A 20,225-nucleotide genomic window follows, 5' to 3' on the forward strand; every position below is an offset into this window, starting at 1 on the left:
ATTATGGTTTTGAGGCCTCGGATCGACCTTCATGAACACTGGAAATCTATCTTTCCTCGGGTCAGCGGAGGAAATAGTTCCGGCCTACGGTAGGCCGATGGGTCCCTCCGCAGCGGCGGATAGAGGATGGCGACCTCGTCGATGCCGGAGTCGGAGAGGAACGTGGCTACGAAAGCCTCAGGTGGGCTTCGGGTAGAGTCAGGCCGCCCCACTGTACCCTACCGTGGAGTGAGGTCACACTACGGGGTTACCCGGCGGCGAGGTGCCGAGCCGGCGGGGCTGTCCGAACAGGGCCCCGGGGTCCCAGGCCCTTTAGTCGCTCTCGCACTTGCCTGAGCGGAAACCGGGCGCCGCCACAAGATGGCGTCGGGCCTGGAGCACAGGCAGCGCCGGGGACAGCCCCGAGTCGCCAGGCCCCGAGACCGTCGCTGTCAGCCCCCTCCGCAGGGGAACCAGGGGAGGGGGGAGCGAACCACTGACCCAGGGGGCCTGCGGGCTGTACCACCGACCCTGCACCCGGGGGGACTCGGGCACTGAGCCCGCACGGCCCATAGAGCAAACCACTTCACGGGAATCGTGGGAGCGAGGGAAAGGGTCAAGATTACCGGTCATTGACCACCCCCCCGGGAAAGGGCCTGAGCCTGGGAGGCAAGGCTTCTCCGTCCAGTTTTCCCCGAGCTCCCCCTAGATACACGAGAAAATCCTGCCGCTTCGGAGACTTAATCTTTGCATCTGCAAAATGGGAGCAAGGGTGCAGCTGGGTTGTCCGTGGTGGCTGGGTCCGGGGAGGTCGCCGGCTTGTTCCAGCCCAGCTCACCTCTTCTCACAGAGTGAAGGCCCTAGACCCTGCACCCCCCTGTCAGGCGGCCCCCTGAGCCAATGGAGGAGAACGAGGTGGAGAGCAGTAGCGACGCTGCCCCTCGGCCTGGCCGGCCGGAGGAGCCTTCTGAGAGCGGTCTGGGTGTGGAGACCTCGGAAGCCGTGTCTGCCGACAGCAGCGACGCGGCGGCCGCCCCGGGGCAGACAGAGGCTGACGACTCCGGTGTAGGGCAAAGCTCGGACCTCGGGAGCCGCTCTCAGGTATGCACCTGGCTGGACGGCGTGGGTGGAGACTGGGAACTGGGACCGCGAGCAGCAGTGCCTGGCAGTCAAGAGGAAGCAGCCAGCAAGGCTTGTTTGTAGTTAGTATTTGTTGTTTCTGGTTTACTGCGAGCCAGCCACCATGCCAAGCCCCTAACATGGATTTTCTCATTTAAGCTTTACACCTTGTAAGCTACATACCACTTTTTTCCACATCATACAGAAAAGAAAACCGAGGCACAGAGTGCAGAGCCAGGATTCAAATCTAGGCTGTGGTCTTAGCTACTGTACTACCCACTGTCCTCACACAGAGGCAGGTTCAAGTCTTGGCCCTGCCTCCAGTTCACTGGGAGACTTCTTTGAGCCTCAGCCTTTCTGTCTGTGAAGTGGAGCAGGAATACCTGGTTGTGAGCTCCTGCTGGACATTCTCTTGGAAACACTTTGTAAACGATCTCCTCCTGGCTCTGCCACTTCCTACCTCTGTGATCTTGAGCAGGCTATCCAACTTCTAGCTCTTAGTTTTCTCATCTGTAAAGTGGGAGTAATAAATTTACCTGCCTCATAGAGTTTTCTTGACAATTAAATGAATTAGTAAATGCAAAGTAATTAAAACTGCTCAGCACATAGGAAACACTCAGGAAGTAACCGCCATTATTATCTGCAAGCTAATGATCATATTTAAGGCATTACTTGATAGAGGTACACAGCAGTGGCCCTTACTTTGGGGTCTGGTAGGGACAGGACTACTATGTGCCCAGCATGTGATGGACCCTGGGGATACAGCAGGGGACAAGGCAGGTTTGGTCCAGGCTCTTGTGGAGCATACAGTTTGGCATGGGGGTGCGTTGCGATGCAGAGTGAACAGAGGTGTGGTGGGGGGACACCAGCAGCTGTAGCACTGAGGATGAAGAAGTCCTAATTTGGCCGTGGGGCAGGGTTGGCTTCCTAGAAGAGATACCAGCTAAGTGGTAGTGAGTTAGCTATGGGGTGATGCTGGGAAGAGTTTTGGAGTGAACAATTTATGAAAAAGCCCAGTAAAAATAGCTCTCCCTGGCTGTGGCTTGGGGTGCATGCGGGTCCTTCCCCTGGGACCTTTTCTGGGGGACTCTGTGACTGGAAGGTGTCTCCTGTAGGTCCTCAGTGAGGCTGACAGTGTGGGTGGCTCCACTCACCACGTCCTTGGGCCAGACAACTCTATCTAGTGAGTGTGAGCTGGCAGGCTGCCTTCTCTGGCCCCAGAACTCCCTTCCTCCCTGTTTCCTGTCCCCCAGGAGGAGGTATCCGAGAGCAGCTCAAGCACGGACCCCCTGCCTCATGGCTACCTCCCTGATTCATCGTCTGTGTCCCATGGGCCAGTGGCAGGGGTGACAGGCGGCCCCCCAGCTCTAGTGCACTCCAGCGCACTCCCAGACCCCAACATGCTGGTGTCTGACTGCACGGCTTCCTCCTCGGACTTGGGTTCAGCCATCGACAAGATCATCGAGTCCACCATCGGCCCAGACCTCATCCAGAGTGAGTCAGGCAGAGAGCCCCACAGGGCTCCCTGCAGGGTCCAGCAGGCAGCTGCGTGGACTCAACACATCACCTTACCACACTGGACGTGTGAAGTGGGAACAATAACATTGCCTGTCTCATAGTGGTAAATGACATGAGGATTTCATGAGACAATGCAGTTAAGTTCTTAGCATAGTGCCATAAATAACAGAAACAGTTACTGCTTACTTTGTGCTGAGTACTATTCTCAACTTTATATACAGCAGCTCATTTAATCCTCCCAGTAACCCCAAAAGGTAGATGCTGTTATTATCCTCACAGTCCAAACATATCTGAGGCACAGAGGACACAAAACAATTTACCCACTGTCACCAGGATGCAGTGACTGGTGTTGAGCCGTGAGTCTGGCTCCAGAGCACGTGCTCTTAAGTACCACCCTGTACCTACTATTGTCAATGACAAGTAGAGAGGCTGTAGCACCTCAAAAAGCCCTGGGATAGGGTGGGAAGCCAACCCTAAGAAAATGGTGTGAGAATTGGGCCTTAACCCTGAGGAAGTTTGGAGAGGAAGAAGGAGGACTTGCCAGGTTTAGTGATCAAACTCCGGGCAGCTGGAGTAGCCCTGGCTTCCTGTGTCACTATGGGCCAGCTACTGAGCCAGTAAGTCACTCACACCAGACCTCCCAGCAGCCCTGCCAAGGGAGGCAGCTGAGGCTCCGGGGTTGATGCAGTCGCACGGGTGAGCCAGGAGTATGGGCCAGGCCCGTCAGAGGCGCACATGGGGCCTGTGGGGTGGGCCTGTGGCTGGGAACCCCCTGCCCAGGAGGTTTGACCTCCCTCCATGTCTGCCCAGGCTGCATCACTGTGACCAGTGCTGAGGATGGTGGGGCTGAGACCACGCGGTACCTAATCCTGCAGGGCCCAGATGACGGTAAGACCCCAGGCACCAGACCCAGGGAGGCCTGCGGTGGGCAGGGGAGAAGGAAAGGACAGGTTCTGCCACACATCCCCTGTGTGATTGTGGCAGGTTATTCACTGCTCTGGGCCTTAGTTTCCCCATTGGCAAGGTGGCCTTTGCTTAGGGTATTTGGTTCTGGGCCCCCTGGGCCTGCCTGGGATGGGTAGCTCTAGCTTGTGGCCAACGCTGCCCTCCACTTAACCTCCCCTTTGATCTCCTTGCCCACCATCAGGTGCCCCTATGACATCGCCGATGTCCAGTTCCACCCTGGCCCACAGCCTGGCAGCCATCGAGGCCCTGGCTGATGGCCCCACGTCCACATCCACGTGCCTGGAGCCACCCGAGGAGGCACAGGGCGGGCCCAGCTCCCCAGCGCAGCCACCCCCGGCTTCTGATGCCGAGGAACTGGACCTGCAGAGCCTAGAGGCCATGATGGAGGTGGTGGTGGTACAGCAGTTCAAGTGTAAGATGTGCCAGTACCGGAGCAGCGCCAAGGCCACACTGCTGCGCCACATGCGGGAGCGGCACTTCCGTCCGGGTGCGTCAGCAGCAGCCTGCCCAACCTGGACTGCATAGGTGGGCGTGGGGTGCTGGGAGCCAGACGTGGCAAACGTATCTTACCTCCGCTCGCCCCCCAGCAGCAGCGGCACCAGCTGGCAAAAAGGGGCGTCTGCGGAAGTGGGGCACCTCGACCAAGACCCAGGAGGAAGAGGGGCCAGAGGAGGAGGATGACGACGACATTGTAGACGCTGGTGCCATTGACGACCTGGAAGGTAGGCCACCATGGTTCCTAGGCCTGCCATCCTCACTCTCATCTAAAAATATGCACTGAGCTCTTCCTTGCCTACATGGAGGGCCAGGAAGGAGGAATTGGCACAAACACACCCATGGGTGCCTCCAGTATTAGACAGGAGAGGCTGGGCTCTGGGACCAGGACCTCTGTGCACTTGTTCAGGCTGCACACTGAAAAAGACCACAAGGGGGCCCTATTTACACTTGTCCAACAGAAGTATAATATGAGCACATGTGTACTTTGGTAGCCATACTTTAATTTATTTATTTATTTATTTTTGAGATGGAGTCTCGCTTTGTTGCCCAGGTTAGAGTGAATGCCGTGGCATCAGACTAGCTCACAGCAACCTCAAACTCCTGGGCTCAAGCAATCCTTCTACCTCAGCCTCCCGAGTAGTTGGGACTACAGGCATGCACCACCATGCCCGGCTAATTTTTTCTATAAAAAAATTAGCCAATTAATTTGGCCAATTAATTTCTTTCTATTTATAGTAGAGATGGGGTCTCGCTCTTTCTCAGGCTAGTTTCGAACTCCTGACCTTGAGCAGTCCGCCCGCCTCAGCCTCCCAGAGTGCTAGGATTACAGGCATGAGCCACCTGGTAGCCATACTTTAAAAAGTAAAAAGAAAAAATAGGCCGGGCGTGGTGGCTCACGCCTGTAATCCTAGCACTCTGGGAGGCCGAGGCGGGCGGATTGCTCGAGGTCAGGAGTTCGAAACCACCCTGAGCAAGAGCAAGACCCCGTCTCTACTATAAATAGAAAGAAATTATTGGCCAACTAATATATAGAGAAAAAATTAGCCAGGCATGGTGGCGCATGCCTGTAGTCCCAGCTACTCAGGAGGCTGAGGCAGCAGGATTGCTTGAGTCCAGAAGTTTGATGTTGCTGTGAGCTAGGCTGACACCACGGCACTCACTCTAGCCTGGACAACAAAGCGAGACTCTGTCTCTAAATAAAAAAGTAAAAAGAAAAAGGTGAAATTAAGTTTATGAATATGTTTTATTTACCTAATATACCTAAAAATATTATTTTTAATATCGAGTCATAAAAATTTTAGTTATTTTTTCTTTTTTTATACTATTTGAAATTCATTGTATATTAATTATGTCTCAGTTTGGACTAGGCATATTTCAAGTGCTCAATAGCCACATGTGGCTGGTAGCTGCTGTTTTGGATAGGGCAGTCATAGAATTTGTAGACTTGAATGTTTCTTCAAACTTTTTTCTGTCAGTGGCTGTTAAGTGTCTTGAGGAATCGGCACCTTTTTCTAATTCACATGAAGGCGCCCTATGAGCTGGCGGCAGGTGTCGGGAGGGATACTCGAGGTCTGGAGGGGCATCACTGGGCTTCAAGGAGGAGTGGGCAGGAGGTAGGGAAGTGGGCCTCTTCCCAGAGGAGCTGGAAAGGGATCGGGGCTAAAAGGGCAGGTTCCAGCCACTGTCTACCTTCTCTTCCTGTCCCCCCAGAGGACAGCGACTATAATCCGGCTGAAGATGAGCCCCGGGGCCGGCAGCTACGGCTCCAGCGCCCCAGCCCCAGTACCCCAAGACCTCGAAGGAGGCCTGGGCGGCCCAGGAAGCTGCCTCGCCTGGAGACCTCAGACCTCCCAGATGGTGAGACTTGGTCATGGGAGGGGCCTGTGTGGGTGGGTCAGGGGTGGCCTCACCCCCAGTGTGCTGGGGAGCTCTGGGGAGCAAGTGTGCCCTGCAGACCTACAGTCTGAGACTGGGGTGACCTGCAGGCCTTGCAAAGGAGAGCCCTCCCAGACCCAAGCTTAAGAAACCCTAACTCAAGAAGTGATATCTCAGCTTTATGAAAATGCCTTTCATTGATAAATTGTCACAGTAAAAGAGAAATTTGGGTCTTTATAACTGAACCAATAAGATTTGTTTTAAATATTACTGAAGTGAGGACAGAGGAATAAATCTGAGGCCTAAGGCTATATCAGCAAAGCCCTGGCTTAGAGCATCACAGGCTGGGACAGAAAGGACTAGTTGTGAGTCTGAGTGCCGTCTCTGCCCCCCACAATCTCTGTGACTTGGAGCAGGTCACTCTGCCTCCTGAATCTCCTGTTTCCTTCTTTATGAATGGAGGTGACAGCAGCGCCTGCCTTTTAGGATTGCTTTAAGGGTTGAACACACACGGAAAAATACATGGTAGCTGTTTTTTTGTACATGCAATTTGGAGGGGTTGTTATATTCTTCAGTCTTTTTCTCAAAATAACTTTTTACTGAGGTCTATACGTGGAAAATCACACGTATCCTGCACGGGTCAAGGAGTTTTCACAAGTTGAACGCATCTGTATAACCAAGCACCCATTAAGAAATAGGGTGTGACCAGTATTGTTTGCATCCTTGTTAATTTTTAAAGTGCAGTCATATCTATTTAAATACTGTGGATTTATTTTTATTTATTTTTATTTTTTTGAGACAGAGTCTCACTCTGTTGCCCTAGCTAGAGTGCTGTGGGGCAGCCTAGCTCACAGCAACTTCAAACTCCTGGGCTCAAGTGATCCTCCTGCCTCAACCTCCCAGGTAGCTGGGACTACAGGCATGCACCACCATGCCTGGCTAATTTTTTCTATATATTTTTAGTTGGCCAATTAATTTCTTTCTATTTTTGGTAGAGGCTGGTAGACTCTTCTCAGGCTGGTTTTGAACTCCTGACCTTGAGCGATCCGCCTGCCTTGGCCTCCCAGAGTGCTAGGATTACAGGCATGAGCCACCGCGCCTGGCCAATACTGTGGATTTTTTTAAAAGAGGTGGATTTTTTTAAAAGAGGTAACACGTTTAGATTGATCAGACTTCAGAAGGTTTGCAAGTGTATAAGCGAAGTCTTCTGCCTCCCCCCAATCCTCTGGCCACCCAGTCTCCCTAAGAAACACCAGTGTCCAAGCCCCACTGTTGCTCCCAAGCCTTAGACTGTTCTTCTGAGGACACTAAGGATTGTGGCCTCCCTGTGACAAATGGGCCAAACAAGACTCAGGGAGAGGGTGGCTCTGAGGATGCACAGCAAGTCACTGACAGCCATGTCTGGAACACAGGGCTCCTGACCGGGAGGTCCCAGCTCTTGCTGTTGCAGCAGACAGCACCCATGAGCTGTAGGAGGGGGTGTGGTATCCACACTGCCCTCTGACCAGGGGCTGTTTGTGTCTGTCCTGCAACCCGAGCGGCCCGTCAGCATTCTGTGTCTGGCTGGCTGGCCTGTGGCCCGTCTGTCCATGTCTGTCCTAAGGTGTCTGTGGTTAATTTGTGACCTAGCATGTCTGTGGCAGGTGTGGAAGGAGAGCCTCTAGTGAGTTCGCAGAGTGAACAGAGCCCTCTGGAGCCACAGGATCCTGAAGCTCCCAGCTCCTCAGGCCCAGGGCAGCTAGTGGGCCTGGGCAAGGCTAGCAGGGCCCCCGTGGAACCTGGTGTGAGCCAGTCAGATGCAGAGAATGCAGCACCCTCCTGCCAGGATGAGCCTGACGCCCCGCCCCGCCGCCGTGGTCGACCCTCTAGGCACTTCTTAGGCAAGAAATACCGCAAGTACGTGGAGCATGCATGGAGTGGGCGGCCAGGCCACTGGTGGCCCCCGGGGCCCCCAACCCAGCCAGATGTCTTGCGACACTCTCCCGGCAGGTACTATTACAAGTCGCCCAAACCACTTCTGAGGCCCTTCCTGTGCCGCATCTGTGGCTCTCGCTTCCTGTCCCACGAGGACCTGCGCTTCCACGTCAGCTCCCACGAGGCCGGCGACCCCCAGCTCTTCAAGTGCCTGCAGTGCAGCTATCGCTCTCGCCGCTGGTCCTCGCTCAAGGTGCGGCAGCCTGGAGGCCTGGGTCACCGGGGAGGACGAGGGGAAGGCGGGCAAAGCCAACAGGTGGTGGTGAGGGAGGATGGAGTTACTGGCGCATCCACGTCACCCCTCCTCCGCAGGGCACGAGTCTGGCCCACTAGCATACCGAAGGGTGCTTAGCTTGCCAGGCCCTGCAGGAACATGCAGAGGGGGTCTGGGAAGGGCTGCCACGCACGATGGCACTGCACTGTGTGGACGTCACAGATCTGCTTGTTCACCACCGCCTACTGCCAGACAGCTGGAAAGCTCTGGTTTCCTCCCATTCCGTATGTTGGAAAGCTTTCCAGCAGGTGGCAGTAACGTGACTCAAGAACAGGGCTCCTTTTTCTCCTCAGCCCAGAGGTGCTGTGGGGTCCTGCAGCAGCCCTGAGCATGTGTCTTATCCCGCACCTGGATAATTTCATCCTCCTGCAGCCCAATGAGGTTGTAGGTATTGATAGTCCCATTTTACTACCCAAGAAACTGCAGTGTGGCCTGGCTAATGTGCAAGTTGGTGGTTGAGTGGGGGAGTCAGAGCCCTGTGCTTTGTGCACACTGCTCTGGCTAATCTGAGTTCCACAGGGAAGATGCCCTTAGCGCAGTAAGGGGGTGTAGGCTGTGGAGCCAGCTCCAAGCTCTGCCACCTACAAGGTCCCTTCACCCTGAGCCTCAGTTTCCTTCTTTGTCAAATGGTGAGCCCATCAGAGAGCCTGGCAGGGTGGATGCCCTTGCTGGGGAGAGTCCCCGGCCTTTACAGGCCTCAGCCTTGCCCTAGGGTCTGCCATCCGCTCCTTCGTTCTCTGAGCCTGCTCCTGGAGCAAGCCTAAGGCCCCAGGCACAGGCAGGGGATGGGCAGCAGGGAAACCCTAGGCCCAGCCTACTCTCCTTTTGCCTTTCTCCCAGGAGCACATGTTCAACCACGTGGGCAGCAAGCCCTACAAGTGTGATGAGTGCAGCTATACCAGTGTCTACCGGAAGGATGTCATCCGGCACGCGGCCGTACATAGCCGGGACCGGTCAGTGGGTGGGCGGGTTGGGGCAGGGCAGGCCGGTGGAGTGGGAAAGCAGAGGCCCGGGATGACCAGGATTCCTTCTTCCTGAGCACCTGCTCTGGGCCAGCCCCCTTCGCTGCACTATGCAGACGTGATCAGAAAAGCAAGGTGACTCACTCCAGATTGCATGGCTGAGGACAGGCAGTAGCAGGGTTTTGAGGTCCCCAATTCAGTCTCTTCCCTGCTGTGAACTTTAGTTCTCATCTGTAAAGTGGCGGCAGTTGAGGAGATTGAAGGAAACTGTGTACCTAAAGGGGCGAGTTAGCTTTAGGGGGGTGGTGTGTGAGCAGAGGTTGGATTCAGAGATCCTCTAGGACAGTGACTCAAACTGTGTTTGTGGAAAATCCAACTCTACAAGATGGCTTATAGGGTTTCTTTTTCTTTTTTTTTTTTTTAGAAAAAAGTTCTGTGGTCAAATAAGATTAGGGTTACCAGGTTGAATACCTGTTCAACAGCTGTTTTTCCTGCAAGAGTTCTTAGAGCTTTCAACATGCGAATACATTTTGTGATTGAGAGAAAGAACGCACCATTTCCCAAATGTAGCGGAGTACAGGATGTTACTTACTGCATGTCTCTTAGCATTTTCCCCAGTTGACTCCAGCTGGGGAAACACTTCAGAGAGAGGGCCTTAGGCGGGGCATAGGGGTGCTCAGGGCTGAGACAGTATGCATGGTCAATATGAGAGGGTCTAGGGTGGGCTTGGGGAAGCTGTGGTCTAATTCCTGGGCCTTTTTCCCCCAGGAAGAAGAGGCCAGATCCGGTGAGTCTGGGGCACCTGCCTGGGAAGGGAGCCTGCCTGGGGGCTGCCTACGGGGGTGGGGCAGGAAGGGAGGACTCACCTTCCCTCCCCTCTTCTCACTCTATCTGGCCCTTTCTGTGCCTTCCCAGACCCCAAAGCTGAGCTCTTTCCCCTGCCCCGTGTGTGGCCGTGTGTACCCCATGCAGAAGAGACTCACACAGCACATGAAGACGCACAGCACTGAGAAGCCCCACATGTGTGACAAGGTGGGTAGGGGTTGAGAGCCAGGCTAAGGGTGGGGGTAAGGGCCCCGAGTGAACCCCCCCATCTAACTGCACCCCACCCCTCACAGTGTGGAAAGTCCTTTAAGAAGCGCTACACGTTCAAAATGCACCTGCTCACGCACATCCAGGCCGTTGCCAACCGCAGGTACATCCCTAGGCGGCCCCTGGGCATGGGAGCACCCCCTGCCTGTCACTGAGCCTCCCTCCTCCTGACTGCCTCCAGGTTCAAGTGTGAGTTCTGCGAGTTTGTTTGTGAGGACAAGAAGGCACTGTTGAACCACCAGCTGTCCCACGTCAGTGATAAGCCCTTCAAATGCAGCTTTTGTCCCTACCGCACCTTCCGAGAGGACTTCCTGCTGTCCCATGTGGCTGTCAAGCACACAGGTCAGGCCCAGCACACCCAGCCCCACCCTACCACTCTTAAGCTCCCTACACCCCCCCATTGGAGGCTCAGCTCTCGTCCCTGTCCTTGCCCCTCTGCGGCCTCAGCCATAGGAACAGCCCAAGTCCTTCATGTGTACAGAGAGTTTCCTGTGTGTCTGTTTACTCTGACTGGAGTGAATTCCTGCTCAGCTTGCCACTCTCTGGATGGCTCTGGGCCGGTCGTTTGCCCTCTCTGAGCCTTCCGTAGTTGTGAAATGGGGAAATGAGAAGTGCCTGCCATATGATTATTATGAAAGTGAGTTCCATGTGTTCCCTAAGCCCTGCGTGTGCTGAGCACTGGGGTTCATTTGCCCTTGGCGGGTGGAGCAGCTTGACCCACAGAAGCTGCCCAGCAAAAGCTGGTTCTCTGTCCTCCTTGGCACCACGCCCTCTGGTAGGCACACTAGGGAGAGCAGAAAAAGAAACCCAGGGGTTCCCTTAGCCATATCTCTGTCTACCTGGGGCAGATGATTCACAGGAAGAGCGTGTAGTCACATGACCTTGAAAATAGGCACTTGGCCGAGTGCAGTGGCTCACGCCTGTAGTCTCCATACTTTGGGAGTCCAGGTATTTGAGACTAGCTGGGGCAACATAGTGAAACCTCATCTCTACAAAAAATTTAAAAATTAGTTAGGGCCGGGGACAGTGGCTCACACCTGTAATCCTAGCACTCTGGGAGGCCGAGGCAAGAGGATCACTCAAGGTCAGGAGTTCGAAACCAGCCTGAGCAAGAGCGAGACCCCATCTCTACTAAAAAAATAGAAAGAAATTAATTGCCCAACTAAAAATATATAGAAAAAATTAGCTAGGCATTGTGGCACATGCCTGTAGTCCCAGCTACTCTGAAGGCTGAGGCAGAAGGGTTACTTGAGCCCGGGAGTTTGAAGTTGCTGTGAGCTAGGCTGATGCCACGGCACTCTAGCCCGGGCAACAGAGTGAGACTCTGTCTCAAAAAAAAAAAAAAAAAATTAGATATGGTGGTTTGTGCCTGTAGTCAGCTACTCAGGAGGATGAAGCAGGAGGATCACTTGAGCCCAGGGGTCTGAGGCTACAATGAGCTATGATCACACCACTGCACCCAGCCTGGGTGACAGAGTGAGACCTCGTCTCTGTAAAAAAAATAATAAAATGTAAAAAGGAAATAGGCACTTGCAGGAAGGTTGTGGGTGCAGAGGGTGGCTCTGATTCATCTCTGTCGTGGTCCACCAGAGTGCACACCGGCACGTGTTTCCCTAAGCACAGCACTGAATCACTTGAAGTGAGTCAGTCGGAGGGGTCCTTGGGGTCAGGGAAGGCTTCCCGGAGCCGGTGGGTGGACGCCAGCATGCCCTGACGTGTGCCTACAGGGGCCAAGCCCTTTGCCTGTGAGTACTGCCACTTCAGCACACGCCACAAGAAGAATCTACGCCTGCACGTTCGGTGCCGACATGCAAGCAGCTTCGAGGAATGGGGGCGGCGCCACCCCGAGGAGCCCCCGTCCCGCCGCCGCCCTTTCTTCTCTCTGCAGCAGATCGAGGAGCTGAGGCAGCAGCACAGTGTGGCCCCTGCGCTGCCTCCCAGCTCCCCAGGACCTCCGGAGGTAGGGGCAGCCGAGCAGGCGGCAGACAGAAGGGGTCGAGGGCGTGGGCCAGGGTGACGGTGATACCGCCTCTCCCAGCCCCAGCATCCTCATTTGCACATCGTGGTCCAACAAAATGTTCCCTGCCTCTCTAGGCTGTGGGAACGGCTAGCTGAGTCACAGATACTCCAGCCCTAATAGAGTAGGGGTGGCTTTCCGGTGCTGGTAATAGAGAATGGAAACACCAGTGGCTTAATTGTGATAGTGGTTTATTATTCTTGCCTACAGAAGAATTCCAGAGGTCAGTAGTCCAGGGCTGTAGCAGTTATGGAACTACTGTAGCAGTTCCATAATCATCAGGGTCCAAGCTCTCTCCAATATTTCTGCCCAGCCATCCTGGGCACATGACTTCCATCTCTGTAGTTGTCTCATGGTCTGGTATAGCTGCAGGAGCACCAGCTTCCTAGCCACATCCTAGGCAGGAAACAGGAGGAAGGGGTGGGGGAAGGACAAAAAGGATACCCGCCATCTGTCCATCTATATTCCTTGTGAACTTGCTTAGCCACATAGCTACACTTAATCTAGCTGCAAGGGAGGCTGAAAAATGCAGTCTTGTAGCTGGGTACATTGCCTCCATGATGAAAATCAGAGTTCTGTTAGCAAGAAAGAATGGGAGGATGGATTCAGGGTAGGTGGCTAGCTGTCTCTGCCACGTGAGCTGACACATTAGTCCCAGAAAGACAGACCATGGTGTGCTGGTGGAACTGAGGCTCTGGAGTCCGGCAGTATTGGGTTGAGTCCTAGCCCTGCTACTTATTAGGAGTGGGATCTTAGGCCAGCCACTTCACCTCTCTGAGCCTCAGTTGGTTCACCTGTAGCATCAAGCTGATATATCTTGAAAAATGAAACAAAGATGAAACAAACCAACAGATGTGAGATGCCCGACACATCAGAGGTGCTTGGGAAACGGCACTTGAATCTAGGCCGGCCTGTCTCAGGCATGGCCACTTCCCTACCCCAGATACCCCCAGAGGCAGCACCTTTCCAGTCACCTGAGACCCCCCCACTGCTCTGTTCTGACACCCTGGGCGGCACCACCATCATCTACCAGCAAGGTGAGCTCTGAGCAAGGGTGGGAGCTCCAGGAGCCGGGCAGGAGTAGGGCTACGCTGGTGGGGGCCTGAAGATGGGGGGGCAGCATTGGGTGCCAGTTTTCCAGCCCTTTGTCAGGCTCAGATCCCACCCTACCCAGGAGCTGAGGAGTCAGCTGCGATGGCCACACAGACAGCCTTGGATCTGCTGCTGAACATGAGTGCTCAGCGGGCCCTGGGGGGCACAGCCTTGCAGGTGAGCTATGCGGGCACCTCCCCCCCCACCCTGCTACCTTAGGTGCACAGCTCTGCGCCGGCCCTGGGAATAAAGAGCAATGAATCAGCGCTGCCCTGCTCTCAGTGAGCTCCATTAGCAGGAGAGAGCGAGCCACAGAAATCCAGTGGGCAAACGCAGAGGGAGACCAGCTATGCCAGGGAGGCCCCAGGAGGCCAAGGATGCTGTATGCACTGCTCCCCGTGGGTTCGGGGGCCCTGTCCTTGTTCGGTTTTCCTCCCAGCTCTGTGGTCACCCTGTGCCTGTGGGTGCCCCCACAGGGGTTTGAACTAGCTTCCCATCGGGTGCAGTGCCCTCCCTGGGTGACAACCTGAAGACACAACCTGAAGATGTCCAAGGATTAATCTATCGTAGTTCTCTCTCTTGAGCTCCAGTGGGCTTGGCACGTGCACCTCAAGCCTGACATGTCCTCCCCCAGAGTTCATCCCCTTTACTTCTCCTGTCCCCACTCAAGTGCCTGGGGTCATCTTCACACCTCCTTGCACATCCAGCCTGTCTCCAAGACGGGGAAGTTTATTTGTCTCGCATATGTCCCAGCCTCTTGAAAAGATGGAAAGTGTGTGTTTGAGAATATAAATTCCAAAAGCTTGGAGCAGTAACATGTTGCCAGGGGCCAGGGAAAGAGAAAACTCCATGAAGGGGCAGGGCTGGCATCACACCTGGAAATCTTCACATAATTCAGTTCATGGCTATAGGCAGGTATAGACAAGTTTTACATTTTTATATATTTATATTTTTTGAGACAGAGTCTTGCTCTGTTGTCCAGGCTAGAGCGCAGTGGCATCAGCCTAGCTCACAGCAACCTCAAACTCCTGTGCTCAAGCAATCCTTCTGCCTGAGCCTCCCTAGTAGCTGGGACTACAGGCATGCACCACCATGCCTGGGTAATTTTTTCTATTTTTAGTAGAGACCAGGTCTCGCTCTTGCTCAGGCTGGTCTCAAACTCCTGACCTTAAGTGATCCTTCCACCTTGGCCTGCCAGGGTGCTAGGATTACAGGTGTGAGCCACTGAGCCCGGCCTGCCCTATTCTTACTGGTCTATTTCCAGTTGCTGAGTGGGATTTCGAAAGCCAGAGTGTATTTTAGAAAAGGCTAGGGTTGTGTGAATGAGTGGCGGCGCACTGGGTCTGGCTGTTGTGGGTGAGCTTTGAGGCACTGAGATGGAGAAGGGTCTTGCACACCAGCTCCTCTGCCACAAACCCTGCCCACTGTGCCCACTGGTGCCGTTGCAGGTGGCTGTGGTGAAGTCGGAGGACGTGGAAGCAGGGTTGGCATCCCCTAGTGAGCAGCCCTCTCCCGAAGATGCCACACCACAGGTGGTAACCCTCCACGTGGCAGAGCCCGGGGGCAATATGGCAGCTGAAGGCCAGCTAGGCACCCCTGAACTACCGCAGATCACCCTGGCACCAGGTCCATTTGGTGGGGCTGGCTACAGTGTCATCACAGCACCTCCTATGGAGGAGGGGACATCAGCTCCCGGCACACCTTACAGGTGAGATGTGCTCCCTACAAGGCCCCTTTCAGCCTCATCTACTGTGTTTCCCCGAAAATAAGACCTACCCATAAAATAAGCCCTAGCAGGATTTCTAAGCATTTGTGCAATATAAGCCCTACCCCGAAAATGAGACCTAGTGATGGGTGTGGCTACGCAGCGTGTCTGCACAACCCATGCATTTCATCGCTGAGCGGTAAAGAAGACAAGCAGCCCTTCTCATCTGCCCCATCATGACAGCTACTATCCCAGAGGTGACCTGAAAGGTGCAGGCAGCCCCACCAACAAGGTTGGCTCCCCCTGTCAGGTCCCAGCCATCCTGTGCACGCTGCAAGCTGAGGCTTTGAGGGGAAAATAACACATCCCCTGAAAGTAAGCCCTAGGGTATCATCTTGAGGAAATATAAATATAAGACCCTGTCTTATATTTGGGGAAACACAGTAGGTGTGTTGGGGCAGTCAGATTTGAGCCCTAACCACCCAAACCTCGTTGGCAGTAGACAAAATTCCTGATACATATCAAGTGATTGGGGGTGTGGAGTCTGTCCTCAGGAGGTCAGGAGCCACTATTTTGGGGCCACTTAGATGTTCCAGGCACTTGAGCTCCTGATCTCACCTAAACCATTCCCATGAGATCCACATTTCCCTCATTTTACAAATGAGGAAATAGGCTAGGGAGGTTAAGCAACTGGCCTAAGGTCAGACCTGCAGTAGGGGAGGATTTGAACTCTGGTCCCTTTGGTTCCCATGCTCAAGTGCTCTTTGTCTCAGATGCTCCCAAATGTTCTCTGGTTCTAACATTTGGAGCAAGCCCAGGCTTCTTTGCTGGCACTTAAGACCTGGCACTCGCATTTGGCTTCCCTACAATGAGCCTTGGGCAGGAAGAATATATGTTTGGCGAACTTTAGGCCACCTGAAGGAGCCCTGAATCCAAGTCCCAAATTGTTCAGCTGGGACAGGAGTCAGGATCCCTGGGCCCATTCCCTTGGTTAGCACCTGGGTAGGTAGGTCTCTTAGCATCTGCCCTCTACTAAGCAGGTCCTTGCTAGCCCTGCCCAGGGACCAGCCTTGTGGTGGGGACTCCATCTCCTTTGCTACTTGTTAGCCTGGCCTTCTCCTGCCCCACTTGGCCAGACTTGGGCTGGACCACTAAGGCCCTTTGGCTCGCTGCTGCCCACCCCCAATGCCATGCTTACCAAGGAAGCAGGATGCTGTGCCAGGCACTTGGTAACCATTTACAGGAGAGCCCGTGGAGGGTCAGCTGACAGGGCAGAGCAAAGGTCATCTCTGGGTCCTTCCAGCTTGAGTCCATCTGTGGTGGCAGGCACCCCTCAGTTGATGCATGATGTCCAGGGAGTGGGCTCCTGTGGCCCTCCATCCTGCCCTAGAGCTTTGCCTCATCCTGCCCCTTCTCTGTACCCACAGCGAGGAGCCCCCAGGGGAGGCAGCCCAGGCTGTGGTTGTGAGTGACACCCTCAAGGAAGCTGGCACCCACTACATAATGGCTGCTGACGGGACCCAGCTGCACCACATCGAGGTGAGGCTAGGGGTAGCCACCTCTGCCCTGTCCCCCTAGCTCCCTCCCCTCCCTGGCGCCTCATGCTCCCTGGGCTCTCCACAGCTGACTACAGATGGCTCCATCTCCTTCCCTCCGGATGCTCTGGCCTCTGGAGCCAAGTGGCCCCTGCTGCAGTGTGGAGGGCTGTCCAGAGATGGCCCTGAGCCCCCATCTCCAGCCAAGACCCACCAGGTGGGGGACCCCCAGAGCTCTACCTCCCCACCTCCTGCAGCCAGCAAAGCCCTGGGCCTGGTCGTGCCCTCCTCACCGCCATCTGCAGCCACTGCAGCATCCAAGAAGTTTTCCTGCAAGATCTGTGCCGAGGCCTTCCCTGGCCGAGCAGAGATGGAGAGTCACAAACGGGCCCACGCGGGGCCCAGTGCCTTCAAGTGCCCGGACTGCCCCTTCAGTGCTCGCCAGTGGCCTGAAGTCCGGGTAGGTGTCCCCCACCCCCTTGCCTCTGCTGTCATTCACTGGGCCACTCATTTGTATTACAAACCTTTATTGAGCGCCCCTGAAGCCAGGTCCTCTGCTCCCCTCTAGGGTCAGAGATGACTCAGCAAGGTCCCAGCTCTCAGGGAGCTTGGTCTGATGGGGAGGCAAACCAGACGTTACGCGACTAACGCAGACAGTGTCCCCAACATGAACCAAGCGTGCAGGGCAGGGAGCACAGACACATGGAGAGCAAGTCATTTGGACATGGGGTGCTGGGGAAGATGTCACAGAGGAGGGATGGCTGAGCTGGGCCTGCAGCAGCAAAGGCACAGGTGTGATGGCATGAGGCATGGCTGGGACGATTGGAGCTGTCTAGAACTGAGGGTAGAACGTCACAGTGGGTGGGGAGCCAGTGTGGAGAAGGCAAGTGAGACAGGTGCTGGGGCAGGTCCACAGACCATCCCTGTTTGCCCGAGATTTCCAGTTTTCAGATATGGCCATCTTCCCAGAGCACCATGCTCCCCAAGGGGAGACTGAGGCCCCATTAGGCAGGACTAAGCCCTAGAATATGGGGCTGGATGGGACCTTCAGAGGTCCACTCATCTGACTCTTCTAAGTTACACATGGATAAACTGAGTCTGTGAGCTGGGATGGAATTTTCCCAGGGTCCTGATGGTGGAGCCTGTGGCTTTTCATGCTTAAGCACAACACAGTGGCACCAGACCTTGACCTGGTTTGTGCTGTTTACCCGGCTCCTCATTGGCGCACAGCATTTGGTTTTTCCTCTGCCTGCTTTACCTGGTTCCCTGGCCAGCTGTCTGGAGGGACCAGGGGATTTGTTGCCATCTGTCCTGACCCAGCTGGTGGCCCCCTGCAGGCCCACATGGCACAGCACTCAAGCCTACGGCCCCACCAGTGCAGCCAGTGCAGCTTCGCCTCCAAGAACAAGAAGGACCTGCGACGGCACGTGCTGACCCACACCAAGGAGAAGCCTTTCGCGTGCCACCTCTGCGGGCAGCGGTGAGGCCGGGTGCTGGTGGGCAGGGGCCACTGGGCACCCGTGGTGGAGCTGCCCCGAGCCTTCTTCCGTCCCCCTCAGTTTCAACCGTAACGGGCACCTCAAGTTCCACATCCAGCGGCTGCACAGTCCTGATGGGAGGAAGTCAGGGACCCCTACAGCCCAGGCCCCAACCCGGACTCCCACCCAGACCATCATCCTGAACAGTGATGACGAGACACTGGCCACACTACACAGTGAGCTGTCCCTGGGGCCCCGGGGTGGATCCAGAGGCACCTCTGGTCCAGAGTGTGAGGCCTGGGTGACATCCTCCCCCTCTCCACCCAGCTGCACTCCAGTCCAGTCACGGAGTCCTGGGCCCAGAGCGGCTGCAGCAGGCACTGGGCCAGGAACACATCATCGTGGCCCAGGAACAGACAGTGACTAATCAGGTAAGAGCCAGGACTGGGGGGCCCTGCTGGCAGGTTATGGGCAGGGGTGGGGGCAGACAGAAAACCAAGGCTAGAGCTGGTTTGGCCCTGGCAGGAGGAAGCCACCTACATCCAAGAGATCACCACAGCAGATGGCCAGACAGTACAGCACCTGGTGACCTCTGACAACCAGGTGAGCTGCTGCTGACCCCCCTCAGCCATGACTTTCTGCCCTCCCTCGCTCCCCACCAAGGCCCCTCTTGGGGAGAACAGTACCTTCAAACCACCCCTCCCAGGATCTATGCTTGCCAGCGACAACTGCCATTATTGGTGGTGGGTGTCTCTGGTCCTCCACTCTACCTGCTTAGCTGAGCCCGATGGGGGGGCCCTCAGCACCTGCCTACACCCCACCCTTCCTCAGGTACAGTACATCATTTCCCAGGATGGTGTCCAGCACCTGCTCCCCCAGGAATATGTCGTGGTCCCTGAGGGCCATCACATCCAGGTAGGTGAGGCCTGGAGGTAGGGTGGGGCCTGGGGGAGGGCTGCACAGCCTGCTCCCAGAAAGGATCACGGGCTGGCTTCCTCTCTCCAGGTTCAGGAGGGCCAGATCACACATATCCAGTATGAACAAGGGGCCCCATTCCTTCAGGAATCCCAGGTAGGGCCCAGGGAGACCAGGTAGAGCTGGGGCACGGGCAGGGCTCTTCCAGGCTCACATCTCATCAGCTTCTTCCCTCCAGATCCAGTATGTGCCTGTGTCCCCAGGCCAGCAGATTGTCACACAGGCTCAACTGGAGGCTGCAGCACACTCAGCTGTCACAGGTATGGGGCTGGACCCTGAGGACCATGGGGGCCAGGCCAGCCCCCAGGCCTCAGGCTCACCATGCTTTCCCCTCCCTGGCAGCAGTGGCTGACGCTGCCATGGCCCAAGCCCAGGGCCTGTTTGGCACAGAGGAGGCAGTGCCTGAGCACATTCAGCAGCTGCAACACCAAGGCATCGAGTACGACGTCATCACCCTGAACGATGACTGAGCCCCAAGGGCCCAACGCAGATCGTGGATATTGGGGCCAGCCCTCCTGGGGGTGGGGGGGACCCACCAGGACTCACCTCCCTCTTCCACTAGGGGCTCCAGATACTGGGCAGCCAGCAACCTGTCACTCCAAGGGAGCTAGACCTGTGCTGCTGAGGTTGTGGGGCAGCCATGGACCCCAGCCAGGACATGCTGGTGCCCCAGCCTGCAGGCAGGCTTTGGGAGAGAGATTTATTTTTGTTTGGATGGACCCACTGGCCTCTCAGTCTCAATAAAGGGACCAGAGTCCAGCCCTAGCCAGCTTGCTTTGTCCACTTGCTGCTGCAGCCTGAACCAGGCCAGGACCTGGGAAGCAGAAAGGATGAGCCTGTCTGCAGCCCCCGCAGGTGGGCTGTGAGACGGAGGCTGTCGGGCTCCGCGGAGCATCCTGCCCTGCCTCTGTAAGTACAGTGGTCCAGCAGCAGAGCAGACCCTTGGTGCAGACGCCTGGCAGGAAGGGGTGGCTTGGCTGGGGAGAGCCCACCACATAACTTCAGACCCTGATCCCTGCTGGCCTCAGGGAGCAGATGCTCCGTGCCTGCAGGTGCTACACGGAGACCCTTGTGGCTCTCAGGCTGCTCTTCTCCTGAGCCTCAACTATGAAACACACCCAGCCTCCATATGAAACAACACTCCCTATGGTGGCTTTGGGCACAGG

At 55.6% G+C, this 20,225-nt stretch overlaps 1 protein-coding gene across 4 annotated transcripts; it reads left to right on the forward strand.

Annotated features, from left to right (window-relative positions):
* Positions 1 to 87: 87 nt before the first annotated feature.
* ZNF335 (zinc finger protein 335) lies at positions 88 to 19,824 on the forward strand. 4 transcript variants are annotated; one of them, XM_076010903.1, is made up of 28 exons: positions 89 to 181; positions 830 to 1,080; positions 2,352 to 2,592; positions 3,427 to 3,504; positions 3,764 to 4,069; positions 4,173 to 4,304; positions 5,791 to 5,937; positions 7,599 to 7,851; positions 7,945 to 8,122; positions 9,044 to 9,156; positions 9,934 to 9,952; positions 10,081 to 10,197; positions 10,284 to 10,360; positions 10,439 to 10,599; positions 11,985 to 12,217; positions 13,218 to 13,311; positions 13,449 to 13,543; positions 14,815 to 15,074; positions 16,499 to 16,610; positions 16,695 to 17,066; positions 17,944 to 18,086; positions 18,166 to 18,320; positions 18,412 to 18,515; positions 18,610 to 18,687; positions 18,916 to 18,999; positions 19,090 to 19,155; positions 19,238 to 19,319; positions 19,405 to 19,824. In XM_076010903.1, exons 2-28 carry the CDS (start codon positions 880 to 882, stop codon positions 19,527 to 19,529), a joined length of 4,026 nt encoding a protein of 1,341 aa, XP_075867018.1. In that variant the 5' UTR covers positions 89 to 181; positions 830 to 879; the 3' UTR covers positions 19,530 to 19,824. The 4 variants fall into 4 exon arrangements, with proteins under 4 accessions (XP_075867020.1, XP_075867018.1, XP_075867019.1 ...); XM_076010904.1 differs by having other exon boundaries at positions 18,937 to 18,999; positions 19,402 to 19,824; XM_012742899.3 differs by having other exon boundaries at positions 90 to 181; positions 19,402 to 19,824.
* The last annotated feature ends 401 nt before the right edge of the window (positions 19,825 to 20,225 follow it).

The sequence above is a fragment of the Microcebus murinus genome, chromosome 16 (assembly GCF_040939455.1).
Source record: "Microcebus murinus isolate Inina chromosome 16, M.murinus_Inina_mat1.0, whole genome shotgun sequence".
Classification (NCBI taxonomy): Eukaryota; Metazoa; Chordata; class Mammalia; order Primates; family Cheirogaleidae; genus Microcebus; species Microcebus murinus.

Bases quoted from the DNA above. Each gene is read 5' to 3' on its own strand.
- ZNF335 (XM_012742899.3), top strand. From the start codon at position 880: ATGGAGGAGAACGAGGTGGAGAGCAGTAGCGACGCTGCCCCTCGGCCT. The intron at 13,312-13,448 runs GTGAGCTCTGAG...CACCCTACCCAG, and splicing joins CACCATCATCTACCAGCAAG to GAGCTGAGGAGTCAGCTGCG. The intron at 18,516-18,609 runs GTAAGAGCCAGG...TGGCCCTGGCAG, and splicing joins AACAGACAGTGACTAATCAG to GAGGAAGCCACCTACATCCA.